At 38.4% G+C, this 16,058-nt stretch overlaps 1 protein-coding gene across 6 annotated transcripts in view; it reads right to left on the reverse strand.

Annotated features, from left to right (window-relative positions):
* Nucleotides 1-16,058, reverse strand: part of TRIP12 (thyroid hormone receptor interactor 12) — a 74,285-nt gene that overhangs the window by 17,530 nt on the left and 40,697 nt on the right. For 5 of the 6 annotated variants that reach the window (XM_054073929.1, XM_054073927.1, XM_054073933.1 and 2 more), the window contains 21 exons: nucleotides 15,427-15,532; nucleotides 14,047-14,183; nucleotides 13,024-13,107; nucleotides 11,571-11,666; nucleotides 10,431-10,579; nucleotides 10,050-10,085; nucleotides 9,871-9,966; nucleotides 9,347-9,439; nucleotides 9,050-9,211; nucleotides 7,403-7,471; nucleotides 7,122-7,287; nucleotides 6,267-6,384; nucleotides 5,969-6,125; nucleotides 5,513-5,666; nucleotides 4,764-4,992; nucleotides 3,945-4,063; nucleotides 3,116-3,323; nucleotides 1,974-2,074; nucleotides 1,666-1,840; nucleotides 1,121-1,262; nucleotides 75-266 (listed from right to left, as the gene is read on the reverse strand). In XM_054073929.1, coding sequence (XP_053929904.1) covers nucleotides 75-266; nucleotides 1,121-1,262; nucleotides 1,666-1,840; nucleotides 1,974-2,074; nucleotides 3,116-3,323; nucleotides 3,945-4,063; nucleotides 4,764-4,992; nucleotides 5,513-5,666; nucleotides 5,969-6,125; nucleotides 6,267-6,384; nucleotides 7,122-7,287; nucleotides 7,403-7,471; nucleotides 9,050-9,211; nucleotides 9,347-9,439; nucleotides 9,871-9,966; nucleotides 10,050-10,085; nucleotides 10,431-10,579; nucleotides 11,571-11,666; nucleotides 13,024-13,107; nucleotides 14,047-14,183; nucleotides 15,427-15,532 — 2,789 coding nt within the window. The remainder of the gene's footprint in view (nucleotides 1-74; nucleotides 267-1,120; nucleotides 1,263-1,665; nucleotides 1,841-1,973; nucleotides 2,075-3,115; nucleotides 3,324-3,944; nucleotides 4,064-4,763; nucleotides 4,993-5,512; nucleotides 5,667-5,968; nucleotides 6,126-6,266; nucleotides 6,385-7,121; nucleotides 7,288-7,402; nucleotides 7,472-9,049; nucleotides 9,212-9,346; nucleotides 9,440-9,870; nucleotides 9,967-10,049; nucleotides 10,086-10,430; nucleotides 10,580-11,570; nucleotides 11,667-13,023; nucleotides 13,108-14,046; nucleotides 14,184-15,426; nucleotides 15,533-16,058) is intronic. The other variant, XM_054073931.1, reaches the window with a different exon arrangement.

Consider the following 16,058-nt stretch of genomic DNA (forward strand, 5'->3'; position numbering starts at 1 on the left):
AGATGGTCAGGTAAGTACTGTTTGAGAGAAAAACAACTAAGACAGACAAAAAAAAAATAAGCAAGAACACTTACTGGAGAAGAAAAAAATACATGAAGAAATCTTTTCAATCTGATATCCCTGCTTACAGCATCTTTCTCACTTTTAGATGTCAAATAAAGCAGCAGTTGTTTAACAAACCCACTATGCTGGATTTCAAATGAGGAGACGTCAGACTCCGAGACAATGCTACGGATTTCTACAAGGCACTCTGTTCCACCATCCACCTGAAAAATATGAAGTCAGTGTTTTACTTGCCAGTTATTAAGGGCTTAAAGAAGATTATTCTTCTTCCTACTGCTCTAAAGAGACAGAAAAAAGGGAAAGTTTCAAGTCTATAGTAGCTCTACATAAGGGTGAATAATCTGAGGACAAACAACTTAGCTATAATGTCTTCTCTTAAATAGAAAATAACTACATTTCCCTGTTTTAAGAGAAACACAAGGTACCACTTATGTCTCACACAACATAAATATGAGCTCCAAATGGGAGTTTATAGAAAAAAAAACCCACCTAAAACTCAGATTAGTATGTATTTTATATGACATCTGTGCTAGAGATGGGAGGGAGAGTGTCATATTGTAATGATTGCTTAGTTCAAAGCACAGAACATAACTCAACTGTTTAGCTACTTTAGACATTCTTGAGTTGCTAGCAGTTTTGGCCCAACTTGTATTTCTTTTATCCTTTCAACAATATGCTAGCTTCCTCTTGTCCTCTCCCCATCCCAAAGTTCTTATTATAAACTCTGTTTTTCTTTGGTTATAAAGTCAACCCTTAACAACTGTAAAATTACTAAATATGAAATAAAATGTGATGCAAGTGACATCACCAGGAATCAAGAATACGCATTAAAGTTGATCATTTATCCAAAGTGTCAGAGCTTACATATTAAATCTAATAAAGTCCCTAGCAAACCACTGCAAGTTAAGAAACATTGTATCATCACTTAGGATAATAAAAGCTATGCTTAAAATACCAGCTATACTGCCTAAAATGGCCTGCTTCCCTTTAGTTTCCTTCTAAATACTTCTGCTGCTTCCATTCCCATCCCCACTCCAAACAATTTGCCATTTCTAACCTGGAGGTTGAGTTGTTCGGTTGCAGTGCAAAGTCTCTGTAATACGTTTAGTGCAGGATTGCTTCCATCCATGTTTTCAGAACTAAAATAACGTTCTACAAATTTATGGGCTTGCTCCTTGATCCAGCCCTTAATTTTTTCTCTGTAAAGAAGCACACCAAAGGCATGTGGCCACACTTAGCATTTGCATACTCTAACATTACAACTAAATACAGCCCGGGTATCGTTTTCCCCATGTTTAATAGCAGTCGCGGCCAAAAAACATTTCCTCTTACTCCAATACAGTAAAGGTCTATTCTCTACAGATTACTTCTTGCACCATTTTCCCCCCTCACTTCTCCCATTTTTCTCCCAGCACGCCAATTGAAGCCATTATGACGTTATGCCCTCCATCTTAATTTCTTGGTTCATCTTCCAGAGTTATTTTAACAGTAGTGAAGCTCAAATTTCGACAGGTCCTACTTAATTGCCCGCTAGCTTATCATAAGGAAGTAGCTGCAACCCCAAAGTCAACACCCTGCTAGAAGTACTCCAATTGTGTGTACCTGTTATTGGAAATGGTATCCTTGGAAGCAGCCCTCGCAAGACCACTTACTCCTGCTGTTCGTGCTGGTTCAATACTATTACTGTTGGACTGTGTGCTTAATCTTCCCCATGTTTTAGGATTTAAACTTGCCAAGAAGGAAGATTTAGGAGATTGAGTAGTTGTAGGGCTTTTAGCTGAAAGCAAAGAGAAAGCCAAGACAAAAGTAAGAGAATCAACAGGTTTATTGCAGCCAGCACTTTTGCCAGCCTTTATAATTACTTTCATGTTTAAAAGGAGATTGAGTATCACATTTTAAGAATTATTTACCTTGATTGTCTACTTTGTCATCATCTCTTGGCGGAGAGTATTTTGGTCTCCTTGGCCCTCGTTTTGGCAGTCTTTTTCTCTTTAGAACATCACTCAGTCGCCTGTCCAAATTCAAAACCAGTAACATGTTTCCATCCACCATATTCACACATACACCCCCCCCCCAGTTCAAAATGCATCTGCCAGCTATTTCCTCAAGATTATAAAAAGGTTCCATCCCATAACAAGGAGGGCAGAAGGGAAGAATGAGCCCTAGGAAAAGAGACCTCAATTCTAGTTTAACTAGAAGGACAAAGTAACTAATCCATCCAGAAAGAAAATGTTCTGCTTACTGCCACCCTTCTACTACAAACAGCCAAATACAGCCACAAGTACCACTGAATAGAGGTTCCTCATAATTTTCATGGGGTTTTTGGGTAACCATCTAAATATTCATTTACCTGAATACACCTAAAGAGAAAGAAGAAAAACACAATCCTCTACTGAATAGACACCAAAATTCACTGAGGATGTAACCTGCTTCCCCCATTACAGCCCCAAAACACATTTTCAACAATCTATGGAGTTACTGCTAAAGCTCTACACTTCCTAAGTTCACATATTTCAACTCTAGTTTGAGCTGAATTTCCTTTATTGTGCTAATACATTAAAATAAACATTTCATCTTTAAAATAAAGGTTAACTGGGTAACATAACAATCATTTAATTCCTACATGAGAATTGTTTGCATTTCAACAAAATAACTTCGAGATGACTTTTTTCCCCCCCCGGTCTCCAGCAGAAAGGAACCATTGACCATAGCTATTCTTTCTCTGAAAGGATCACTCTGTCCTCAAGAGTTATAAGACTACAGCTGTTGCTCTTGGCTTGCTCCAGCCTCTCCCCAAACAGCATGGATTGTTTCAGATCATTACATTGTTTACTACCATGTCACTAGTCTTTTTATTTTTTTCATTTAAAATGAATCAAAACTACCCATCAATAGCTTCAGCACAACTCCATATTCTTTCCTTAAAGAAAAAGGCACAGCAAAATGCAGAAAACAGCGTAGCAGGCAGTGTCAGTTGAGGCTTCTTCAGAAACAAACAAGCAATCCACAAACAAAAAACCCACAGATCCTTCACAACAAATAATGCACCTACCCCTGTGGGCTCAGATCCAAGGAATCCTCCCTGCTGTGTTGTAAGCTGGGAGAGCCCAAATCAGCAGCTGCATTACTGGCAGCAGTGGCTGTTCCAGTACCTATTGTTGTAGTGGTACCCAGCGTTCCTGATCCATTAGTGCATACTTTCGGTGGGCTCGTTAGCAAAGCCTCAGACTCTGCTAAGTTCTTCACTTGGTGCATCACCCCTTTGAGAAAGAACAAATAACGTTTGGTGGGTTGGTTTGGTTGTGGGGTTTTCTAGGGGAAAGAGGATGGGGACAAATGTGTTTGAAAAGGCATAAGTCTGTTATTAGAAGCTCTGTTATGACTACAGCAGCATTAGCTCACCCCATTCATCAATACAAAGTTTTAAAAGCAGTTCAACCCTTTCTTGAAAAACTTGACTTATACAGCTTAAAAAGACAGCAGCATGAAGAGTACCTAAAGAAACCTAAAAATCCCCACTAAATCATAACAAAGAGTTCCTGCCAGAGAGACATCAGCTTTGTCCAATAAGACTATCTATGTAATTTCAGCCAGCCATCTTCAGACTAAATAAAAGTTCAGTAGCATTCAATAAGCCTGTCCAAACTTGTACCAGATGCAGAGAAAACAAGCTTGTCTCCTCCGAAGTCTTGGTCAGCTCCTCCTCAGTCAGACAGCAACAGCTTGCAGGGATTTGCCTTTATTATTGAAGAACAATATTAACTTTACAGCTTTGGGGACATAGAATGGGAGTTAAAGAATGTGGATTCTCCGCTTACACACGCTTTTATAATACTAAACAAGCTGGTGAAGAGGAATTAAAAAAGGAAAGCAAGATTTACCTTCTCTTCTGAAGTAAACACTAAAAATGTCAGGTAATTTTTGCATCAAAATCTCTGCCATCTGCAAGGCTCCAACAACTATCTTCAGGTCTTGACTTGACAGCATAGAGGCAATATGACTAAAACAGAGATTATTAGATTTGTCTTTATATCTTTTATTGTTTCAACAGAACCCAATAAAATCAAGTTAGTTCATCTTGCATATGTAGTAATGGACACAAAAAGCAAACAAATTTTGTTGTGTTTTTACAAAAGCTATAAATACAAGGACTGAAAAAGTCCTCTTGCCATCTAAATCACTTTTACCAAGCTTTTACACTTGGCATGAAGGAAAACAGAAAGTTCTCTTCCTTAAAGAACATTGTGTTGTGGAACTTTGTACTACCATTGAAAAACTGATGAGTTGATTTGCTAATCGCATCTTAACTTTATGGCATGTCGTGAAGGAGAGGTTTCATCAATACAATGTATTAGTTGAATGCCATGCAAGTCTGTTACTGGTTGCACTACTACCTCCAAAGTCATCTTGTCCTCAGAAAAAGTTTAAGAAATCAAAAAACAGGAAGTGGTACTATTAGACATGACCAGTACACACAATCATATAGGTATCTAAGTAACTAATAACACCTAGACGTTGCATCTACTGCAAAATCTGAGATGCAATTAAGTTGTGAAGAGCTGGCAGCCTTAGCTTTTAGAAAACAAATACATGAGAACTTAAAAATACAGTGTTCCCCTAGAAGACATAATTCAAAAAAAGTAACCACAAGTTTGAGTTGTAAGCTCAAAATTAGTTCCATGCACAATGGTTAAACTCACCTTGAAACAGCATGGTTTTTCAGCACATCCTTCAGAAGTTCAGCATCAGCAAAATAAATTATCCTAAGAATTGCTCTAAGGCACTTGTGTCTAACAGCAGGTCCAGCTGAAGAACTATATACTTCATAAAGAACACCAAACAGCGTTTTGATAAAGGATTTTGCCAGTTCTGGGTCCTCTTTCATTAATTGTGCTCGAGCATCATCCTTCTTCAATTCTGAATGTCCACCTGTGAGAAATTGTAAAGAAATCACTGCACAGTTCTTTGCATCTCTGCTCTGATCAATACTGTCATTTTTAAAGCTGCATTAGTTTAGCTCTTGAATTGAAGACAATTTAAGAACCAGAAGTCAAACTGATGTAGGTACAAAGTAGGACTTTAAAGGAGTCAAATCTTTTTTCTTCAGTTTTCTTACAGATTTCTGTATGATAGTTAAGAACTCCTCACACAGCCTTCACTAAATAAAAGGGCTGCATGAGAAAACTGTTTCAGAAAATCCCAAGCCAGAAATAACCCCCAGCTCCTGCAACATTTAATGTGTTTTTTATTCCCAGAAAGAGAGTTTGCATGTTAAAAAGAATATATTGCAACAGTTCAAGATTTGTTGTAAAGCTGCCTTCATTCATGTAAATCAGAACAGTTTGACCTTCCACAGAAGCCACAAAAACCTATCAGCAAAGTCACAGGGTGCTGTGTAACCCAGAGGTTTGCCATCACAAGAAACCCTGGCATCCTGAGCTGTACTTACTAGTGTTTGTATTGGCTAAAGGGTTTGGTTTTCGCTGAATGGCACGTGCTGTTCCAGTATCCTCGTTTATTTGCTGCATAGAGTTAAAGTCAATAGTATAGACACGCCCAAGCGTAGACAGGCTGATCTCATCCTCACCAACCTGATGAGCTGCCTAAAAGCAAGGAAAAGTTTAAAGTTAAGAAATCCCTAATGAATAGGAAGCTGTATGAAAGGTGAGACATCACAGCAGGAAAACAAAAGTGACAGAAATACAATAAGAACAATAATTCAGTAGTTCAGCCATTACTGAACATCAAAATAACACAATATTACAGCAGGAGGTTGGAGGAAACCCATGTGTTTCTTACTCAGAAAGAACAAGGCTGAGATTTTCAAAACCATAAAGAAAGCATTGAATTCCCTGTACAGGTGCATGCATTTAAGCACAACCACATGAACACGTGGAATTACTACCTCTATTATTCGACTATCAATCCTGTTATAGGGATGCCAGAGACCCCTGTCATCTCGCCACTGCCATATTGCACCATCTGTATTTTGCGCGTTTCCTTTCTTCAGCATGGTATCAACAGCAAAGATCCCCTCTTTTGGCAGGCAAGGCATCAGTTCACTGTAAAGAACACAAAACCAGTGTTTTACTAGAAAGATAAAGTCAAGACCATCTAAGCTGAAGACTCTTCACCTCCATTTTAGAGAAGATCTAGATTTCAACATACCAACCAGACCCAAAACCTAAGGCTGCATAACTTACCAGATGAGAGAAGTAAGCTCATAAAGTTCTTGAGGACTTCGCGGAACAAGGTCAATTTGTTCTTGACAACTCCCATTTGAGGCTCCGCAAAGGAGGAAGTGAAGCGTTTCTGCAATATCTATAAAAATTATTATTTGAGATTGTCTCTATCAGAACATGGACTCCACTTTGTGTTAGACACTGCAGGAGAGACCATCACTGCCCTAAGCAAACAGTACTCGCTAAGACAAAAGCTATCTCAGAACACTGCAAGAAATGTGCTTGTTTTCGGCTCTGGGTTTTTTTTTTTTTGTTTGGGGTTTTGGGGTTTAGTTGTTTTTTTTTGTTTTGTTTTGTTTTTTTTTTCTTAAATGGATACATAGGGGGTAAATATCACCCAATATACAGGGCACAGAACATGGGAACAGAGGGCAGTTGAAGTGACAAGTCAAAATTCACATAACGAAAAGAAGAAAACAAGTGGGAACTAAAACAGCTACACAGTAGTTACTTTATTCTTAATTTCTTCCCTCAGAAAAAAAAGCCCTCAAATCCCATATTTCCCTCACCTGGTAAAGACTACGACAAGAATTATTCAACTTGTGTTGAAATGCGAGTAACATGTGCAGCTAATGCAGACTGGAAATTAGGCGAGCACTCCAGTGATAACAGCTAGAGACAGGAAAGTTAAGCAACATCCTTCAGCAAAAAAAAGCTTTCAACAAGATTAACTAAACTTTGTATCCCAGAGGAAGTACAGTCAGAAAGAAAAATAAGAGCACACAATATTTGTATGATCAAGTGCACAGTGTTTCATATTGACGGTAGGCATTAACTTAAATAGGTCCCCCAGAACATGAAAGAGCAAGAACTCACTTTGCTTCATAAGTTGGACTGCAAGAGTAGGACAATTGGAGCACATTAAGGAAAACATGCGCACCACCATGATGAACATTCCTGAGCTCAGGATAGGAGGCGTCACTACCAAGAGCTGCTGGATATTTGTTAACAAGTCCTTGGAAGCAACCTGCTGGAGCAAGTTCTTCGGGAGGGAACAGTAAAATTAAAAACATTAGTCTGGTTTGAAAGGCATGTCCTTTGGATAAACTGAGGGAGGGAAGGAGGACCAATCCACACCCGAAAAACAACCCCCTTACCTCCTCATGCTGGAAGTTGTCCACCAGCCGTGCAAAACAGAGACAAGTGCTTTCAACAGACTTTTTGTCCTATTATAAAAAAAGTTAAGTATTTGTTCCAATTAAAATATTTTAACTTACGTTGTATTATCCTGTCATTTTGAGACATTCCTAAAATCTCTCCAAAAAGGACAGTTGAATCACATTTCTCAGAACACTCAAGCTCTGAATTTTATAGTTCACTGAAAGTCTCAACTGACCTCCTGATATGGCATGTTTCCTGGGAAACACCTCACACTTGCAACACAAATACCTTTAGAGATGAATTAATGGATGTATAATACCCTTTTTGGATCTACAAGGAGGAAACAGAAGTGAAGAGAACTACAACGCCAAAGCATCAGGAGATACAGACAACAAGCAGGACTGAAGGCTACTGTTCTATAAACCACATGAAACCTGATTTTTATACCAAGCTCTGGAGCCAAGACAGTAAACCCAAAGACACCAAGATAGTAAAGATTGCTCTAAAACTAGACACTCAAAAAAGTTAATCTGAACAACACTTTTACTCTAAGGGCTCCTGAACACTGGAAAAGGCCATATCTCTATTACTGTAGTTAGTTTGTGAGGACACGTTTGTTTGTCCAAACAACTCAACATGCTCCTGAGCAATCTGCTTGAGCTGACTTTGCTTAAATGGGGCGTTAGGGCTACATAACCGAGGTCCTTTCTAACCTCAACTATTCTATTCAGAGCTAACTCAAGATTTATTTTTTTTTACTCCCCTCAGAAAAATTCCACTTCAAAGTTTCTTGAAATCTTAATTATGTGGGCTGCAGCTGCTCTTAATAGAGCAGGAGTCAGTACTTGTCCCCAATACAGCTAAGAATAATGCTTGTGTTTACAAAGCACCATATGAAGCTGACAACTGACTTCTCTGAAGCTGCATCAAAGATTCAAGTAGTCTGTCAGCAAGATGATGCTGACAAAATTAAGAACAGCCTAAGAACACACAAACGTTACCTGCAAGCTTCCACTTAGCAGCATTTGTTAGAGAATAAAATAATTTCTCCTTTTTCACCCTTTTAACAGGGATCTGACCACCGAGCACCATGTCCAAATCTCTTTTGGTGCAATAGTGCTCGTTCGTGAGCATAGTAGCATCACAAGTCAGGTAAGTCTTAGAAGCCTCATGATTTCGGGTTCATCACTTCAAACTACTGTGCAAGAGTAGGAACTTGCTTTTTAAAAAGCTGTAAGCCCTCCCAAAGAGTCGAATCAGAAACATCACAAAAATTCAAACTCAGAAAAGCTTCAGTTTCAAGCCGGAAGGAATCTTGCAATTCATGTGTTAAGAAAAAAGAACAGTAATCTTCCTGGATTTCCTTTTACTGATGGTTAACAAGTAAGGACGCAAACCCACCATTATCCACGCTTGAAGTTAAGTGCCTTATTCATCTCGTTTTACATAAGTAATAGGGGAGTCACAAAAATCTAAAAGTCCATATTCTAATCTGCATATTGCAACTTGACAGTATAGAAACTTCAAGGTAATTATCACACTGCCAAGGCAAAAGTAGACAGTAAAGAACTAGACATCAAGTTGCTTTCAGACACTACTTCCATGTCAAAATTAAAACTTTCCATTTTCTAACAGCTTCTTACCTGATGGGTTAACCTTTGTGTAAGCAGTGGCAAAGAGTCTGCCACAAAGTGAAACTCATCAGGTGTTATACTCTGGCAGCAGTTGGCAGCAATGGCTAGGGCATTCCTCTGCGCATTTATACTGAAGAACTCCAGGTACAGCAAACAGTCTGCCAACCCACCCTGTAAAAAAGTAGCAGTACTGAGAGTTAAATTGTTTGTTTAAAGTCACAGAAACTTGTTTTCTTATTTCATCTTCACAGAAGATCACCAAGACGTAGACCTGGTAGAGGTAAAACTGCTTTCCTTTTTACTTACCGCCTGTAGAATGGCTTTACTATGCCTGCGTGATAACATCTCCAAGGCTGTAAGCGCCTGCTCTGCCACGTCAATGCACTGAATGACTTGCAGCTACAAGAAAAAAACAAACCTTGTAGACTAATTTCTAAACCAGTCTGTAAAAATACTAGTCTTCATCAACACTTGGACAGTCAGCCTGTATCGAGACAGGTAACGATGCAGATGCACTGCCAGCTGTCATCAAGCCAGCCGACTTAAGGCTAGATCAGCAATACAGCTACTCCAAGAGTTACCAGTTTGCACCGTCACACAGAATCTTTGCAGAACCAGTCAGACAAAAAAGTTCTCAGTGAATCAGATTGTACACACCCCTGCTGAAAAGCTCTAACAGCAAACCTGTTTTTAAAAGCTTCTCATTATTATGTATGTATTATCACCTTGTAAGCCATGAAAATAAGCTATAATACTACTGACATATCCTGAAGTTAAGACAAAAGAAAATCCACTCCAATTAGTTTAACACTGTTTTTATTTCATTTTACCTTCTCCAAGAAGACAGGAATTGCATCTACCACTACAGCAGATGATCGAGGAAGTGCTTCCATCATATATGTTAAGGCTCGGCATGCATGATTCATCTGTAAATAGAGAGATTTGGTTTTAAGTGCAGATGACACATTCTTCTATTTTAAAACATGTCTCAAACATTAAAATTACTTACAATGTCAAAGTTGTGCTCCATCTGCAGCAGTGTTATCTGTTTTTTTTTAAAAAAATATGTTAGTTTAGTAAAAAGTTTACAGACATCAACATAAATAAAGGGGCACAAAGCAGTATCATAGCTTTTGACTTAAAACCGTGAATTTTGGTAAAAGTTTGGGAAGAGCCACTACCGACCCTTGAGCTATTAAAGTATTAACAGGACTATCATAAAGTAGCAAAATGCATCCTCAAAACAAAATAACGAGATAGAGAAAGAGATGCACATATATATATATATATATATATAAAATTAAAAATGTAATATAAATTAAGAATTTTTTTTAAAGCAAGATATTGATTCAAGTAGCATATTCTCTAAATATGAAATCTAAATCTTTACCAAAGCTGGTACAACACTCTTGACTGGAAATCCTCCTAAAGTTTCTTCATTTCCCATGACCAACAGCTGGCACATCTCAATCACGGCCTGCAGTTGCTGACTTTCATCAGTGGCTTGGAGACCTTGTAAAAGCTGTTGGGCTTTAGAACCTAGATATCCAGAAAAAACATCAGGAAAGAAGACATTAGAAGACATAAGTGTTCAACGGAACTGTTATGCTGTACTTCTGCCAGAGTGGAAGATCAGAGATAGTTTGTTTTCCTCTGCATTTGTAGCTTCACTTCCTTTCCCTGTCATAAAAAGGAGGGGGTGGGGATAGGAAAGGGAGGCAAAAATCTCACTCTTGGCTGTCTTTCCAGTGCAGACTGGTCAGTACAAGGAATCCACCACAGCCAACTTGCCAGCCTACAGCAGGTGCCAGATCCCCCACCACTCTTCCTTTAGAAAGCAAAGCACTTTTCAGCACATTCCTTGAATAATAGAGCACATGGAGTACTCACGAGACCCCATCCTCTTCTGAGCAGGCAGTGTTAAAAGCCTGCCTTTGGCTCTTCTGGGAAGCCAAACAGACTTAGGACTAAAAAGGTACACATCTTATCCAGCTGCATAACGCAGACATGGTGGAACAAGACTAAGGACCCATGTTCTCGCTGAAACACTACCTGAAGGAAATTATTCTGCCTGAAACATTAAGACACTTTTGAAACTATATACAACATACTTGGAACCGACATCTAATGATAGTTGTAAAGCTAGCTTAAGCACTTGTTTAAAGCCAGAAAAAAAAAAAACCAAGGAGGTTGGAAAGTCTTTGTTAAGAAGCCCATCATGCAAAAGAAAAAGATAAGGAAGGGGTAAAAAGGCAAGAACCCTCCCTTCCCCACCATGAAGGGAACATTAAGATGCCCTCCCCAAAAAAAAAAAAAGAAAAGAAACATGGCTGAAGCAAATTTTTCTTCCTTATAGAAAGGCAAGCAAATGAATATTGTGGTCTAGCACTATCATGACATACAAATCTCCAACATGTAAAATACTATATTAAACTATGAAGCTAACACAAATATTATAATTTACTAGTGGCTGAATTCTACTAGTCTGGAAGTGGAAAGAATTAAGTCAAATTAGACAAACTTTGCTTACTAGCTCCACTTCCAATTGTCCTGTGGAAGAGCTGCGACATCCGAGGACCAAGAGGGCCAAACAGGTGAGGAGGAAGACCCCTAGCCTCTAACAGAGCTAAAAGCAAACAGAGGATAACAGCCATTGTCAAAGCTTCTACACATTTTCAAAAGCTTAAATTCCATGATGCTATAATTCAAGACTACAAGGATGTTGATACTTTAAGAAAGAAGAGTTCGGATTAGATGACTGCAGCTACCTCAATTTCAAAAAATACATCAAGAAGATACCCTTTAGGGAACAAATAACTAATTTTTGTATGCATCAGCGCATGAAGGCCCTTTAAGAAGTCACCCATTGAGTTTCCAGAGTTACATATTCCACAGAAGAAATCTGGTCTATAAAATTGTCATAAGTCTAGATCTAGAATAGCAGATATACCAAATGATAATTTCAAATCTGAACTCAAACTATGTAAAATAACTTAGGCTTATTTTCACACTTTCAGGAACTCAGTGGCGCTATAATCTGAAAAAGTGACACTGAAAAAAGGTTCACAGCTTTATTTGTAAATGAGAAGAAGCGGTAAGAACTCTGCTAGATATTAGAGGGTGACTGGTTTTGATTTTGAACACTTTTCAGTAGTCTCTCTTAATCTAGACTAAGAGGGTGACTCTGATTTTTATTGTAGCAAACATGACTACAGCTGATCAATACAATAATGATTACTGGTGAAAAACAATTTAGGTCAATATCCCTAACACATATCTATGCTTACTAGAGACTATAAAGCAAGTGACCTGGCAGTGACACCGCACTCTTTTCCACATTAAATAGGCAGATTAATTGAAACCTATCGTACAAGGGAGATCGTGATCTCAAAACTCTTTGCAATATAGTAGCAAACTCATTAAAACAGTTGCAGGACATATAAACTGAGATTCTACCTGTCTGTACTCTTGGGTTTTTGAGACCTGAATCCTTTAGTCCAAGCATGAAAGCAAGCATTTTAAGAATATTTAAATTTGGTTTGGTCAAAGCTTCCAGCAACATGGGTATCAATGACAAGCACAAAAAAATGTTATCCAGAAGCAGGCAGACTAACAGCAGGCCTAACCTGGCCTGGCATCCAAAAACATTCTTGCAAAGGCTTCTTTTCATATTCAAGCTTACACACTGAATAAGACCGAGTTTCTCAATTCTCTCCCCCTACTTCCTCCTGAAAAACCATTGATAGTAGTGTATTATAAGTCAGGTATATAAGTAGGGACACTACGCCACTCCCTCCAGACACTGCTTCCAAACTTGCATCTTTAGTGAATTTAAGCCTGTAACTCCATACTTCAGAACTTCATTACATAGAACAACATGCTACAGCCTCCTTGCTACATAGAACACAAAATTTGGGTAGGTATGCCTATTTGGAGGCTGCAAACAAAAAAAGTGAAAGGTGAATTAGTAACAGCATTTATACCTTGTAGTCTTCCCATCTCAGAATCATCTGACTCACTTTCTCCAGAAGTTGTCATACCTACAGCTCCAGCAACAGAACTAGAAGCTAAAGAAATAAAATACAGATTAATGCAAGTTAAAGTGCCTTTAAAGCTACAAAATTCACATCAACTCCACCACCAAAAAAATTGTCCACCACCAGAAAAATTTTGCATTTAACATTGCCACCATCATACTTCCACACAAATGTCATTATAAATTGACCAGCCCACAAGTCTAACACCCTAACAATCCCAAAAGCTGAAAAGAAGCAATATCACCGTATAATGAAAAAATCCATGCAGCTAGATCAGCAAATTACCTTTCAGACAGATTTACCTGTGTCCTTAGTAAATTTATGCTTTTCCTAACCGAGTGTTATGCTGCACTGAATTTCTGTTAATTTTGACTTTTGGTACTGACGTAGCCAGCTTTAAGAGAACATCTGAGATTTTCTACAATGCAGTATAACTGCTGAAAAGCTCCTCTGAACTCGCTATTGATTAGGACCAGATGATAAAACTAAATACTATTTAGTGGTATTGAGCAAGAAAGAATGTTTAACTTGGTTACAATTTCTCCAATAAAGAAATGGTTGTCATTTCAACAGGAAACTTGCAGATTTATGAGTACTTATAAAACAGCTTTGACAGGTAAATGCCTGCTTTCTGTATTCTGACCACTCTGGTTGGCAGCACAGCAATTTATGTAGCATCAGCTGAAACTATATTTTTTAAAACAAGAAGTTAAGTGTCTGAAAACTAGAGTCAACTTCATTGGGCACAATTTGGAGACCACAAAAGCACATAACTCAAATGTGCCAAATATCCAGGAGATGAAATGCAAAAAAAAAAAAAAAAATCCCTCTCTCTCAAAAGTCTTCCAGATTTACTTACCAGCTTCAGTAATTTCTCCCCACAACTTAATCCATTTAACTATTTTTAAATGCAAAGATGCTTATATCAGCAACTATACTGAAAATGCTTCAGTTGCACTTTCTTCTTACCTGCAGCCCCCTGGGGAGCCTCATCCGTACGTGCAGCTGAAGAGTTAACTCCATCTTGGTTGTTGTCAGGATCAGCCATCTTCTCCTGTCGGCGAGCTTCAGCTGCTCCTCTTTTGCCCAGGCCAGAGCCTCGCCGACTAAAGATCAAAACAAGTTTCAGACCTTATGAACTAAGACAAGAGACTTATTAATGTGAGACTACTCAAAACCACATAAGATTTATGTGGATCACTACCACAAAGTTGCACAAATGTACAGATTTGCCCAAGAATCAGTCTTCACAAAATTGTCCAACTCGCCTTCACCCTCCTTGCCCCACGCCATGGCACCGATTTGCTTATGCTAACATATTACAGCAAGGTCCTTCCATTATGCACTTCAAAACAAGGCAATATACTAAAACAGAAAAGTCAAAATGAGCAAGACTAAAGTGACTGTTAGTATTTCTGTCATCGAACTTCTTAAATGTCTCTCTTGTAACTATCTTTCAAGGAAATTCCGAACTACTACCAAAAGCATAAAGAGAAGTCTAGTCTTCAGCTGGGTTTTCAGTGCCAAAATAAGTTTGAGTGCACTCAAATTAAATTTGCTTTTTTAAACAATACATCATCCCCACTACATATGTATCTGCCTACAGAGTGCACAAATTCAAACACACACTTGACAACACAATCAGACTTCAGGACCCTTTTTTATGGCATATGGCATGGAAGATGGAAAAGAAGTTATGCTGGAGCTACCAAAAGCAGTTTAGGTGTAAGAAAAAGTAAAGCTCATTTTCATAAGCCTAGCTTCAGAGTACACGCAACTACAAACATGTTTTACGTCACAGGACGTATTTACTTTCCCCTCCCATTTAAACAGTTGTTTAAAATTATTTATTCAGGACTGAATATACCTCTGATGCAGAGGAAAATAAGTACTTTGATATTTGTAGCATTGTTCAGACGCAACAGCAGACAAGCCAAGTCAGCTCAACAATGTCCACTATTAAAACAAGACTCCTGTCTGGTACCATGAAGTCTTACTTTTCATCTGTTTTGTTATTCACAATGAACAGCAGCTTAGTGCTCTCTCAGTGCTCAGTATCTTTTTAAACAATACCTCCCTAAGAAAAAGACTACTTAAAATTCATAATACTGACTTTCAGTATTTCTTTCCCTCCACCCCAAGAGCCAAGGGACTTGTTGAAGGTCTGATGCTGACAAATTCGATGTGCCCCACGTGCTATGACACTGATGTACATAGTAACTCAGCAGGCCTGAAAAGCTACAGCTACTTCTGCAACAGCAAAGTAAGAGACAAACAAGAGTTTTCACACATACAAATGGCATTAATATCACCCCCCTGGAGTAATCATGTTTCATTATCTTGTTTTACCTAGTACTAGCACAGGAGCCCGTGGTCTTTTGCCGTGTGCTCCGCCGCAAACTGGGGAGCTCAGCAGGTGGTGATTCACTGCGCTTCTTTGTAGATTTTCTTAGACCTATGTAAGATTTAAAGAGTGGAAAGTAAATCAGTCCTTAAATACACAACAGTTCTACAAAGAAATGTAACTTTTTATCAGAAAAATCAGAACCACATAGAAGAAAAGCTTCCACATAAGAACTACAATAAGCCCACACGGGCTTTTAGTCACCTTACACTGAAATGTTTTACCAGTAACAGAAAGGTTCAGATACTTCTCATTATTTTGAGTCAAGTCAAACTCCAAATTATTCCCTGAACATCTTTTCCCAAATACACATCACAGTTGTAGAAGGGCTCATACGTCTTTCTCACGCTAAGCAGGTATCATATTATGGGATACAAGTTTATTATTTCCCCATGTTGACATTCAAAACTCTTGAAAGAAGATGCTTTACTTTCAGATAAAGAGGAAATTACATTGCAAGGGGAGGGACACAGACACACAGTGGCGGCTGCACCAATTTTCCTCCACCTCTGCTAAGTCTGTAAGTAGCATAAACTTTGTCTTCACTATTTGCATCATAATTTATAGTACATTTTAT

Source organism: Cuculus canorus, chromosome 9, assembly GCF_017976375.1.
Source record: "Cuculus canorus isolate bCucCan1 chromosome 9, bCucCan1.pri, whole genome shotgun sequence".
NCBI lineage: Eukaryota > Metazoa > Chordata > Aves > Cuculiformes > Cuculidae > Cuculus > Cuculus canorus.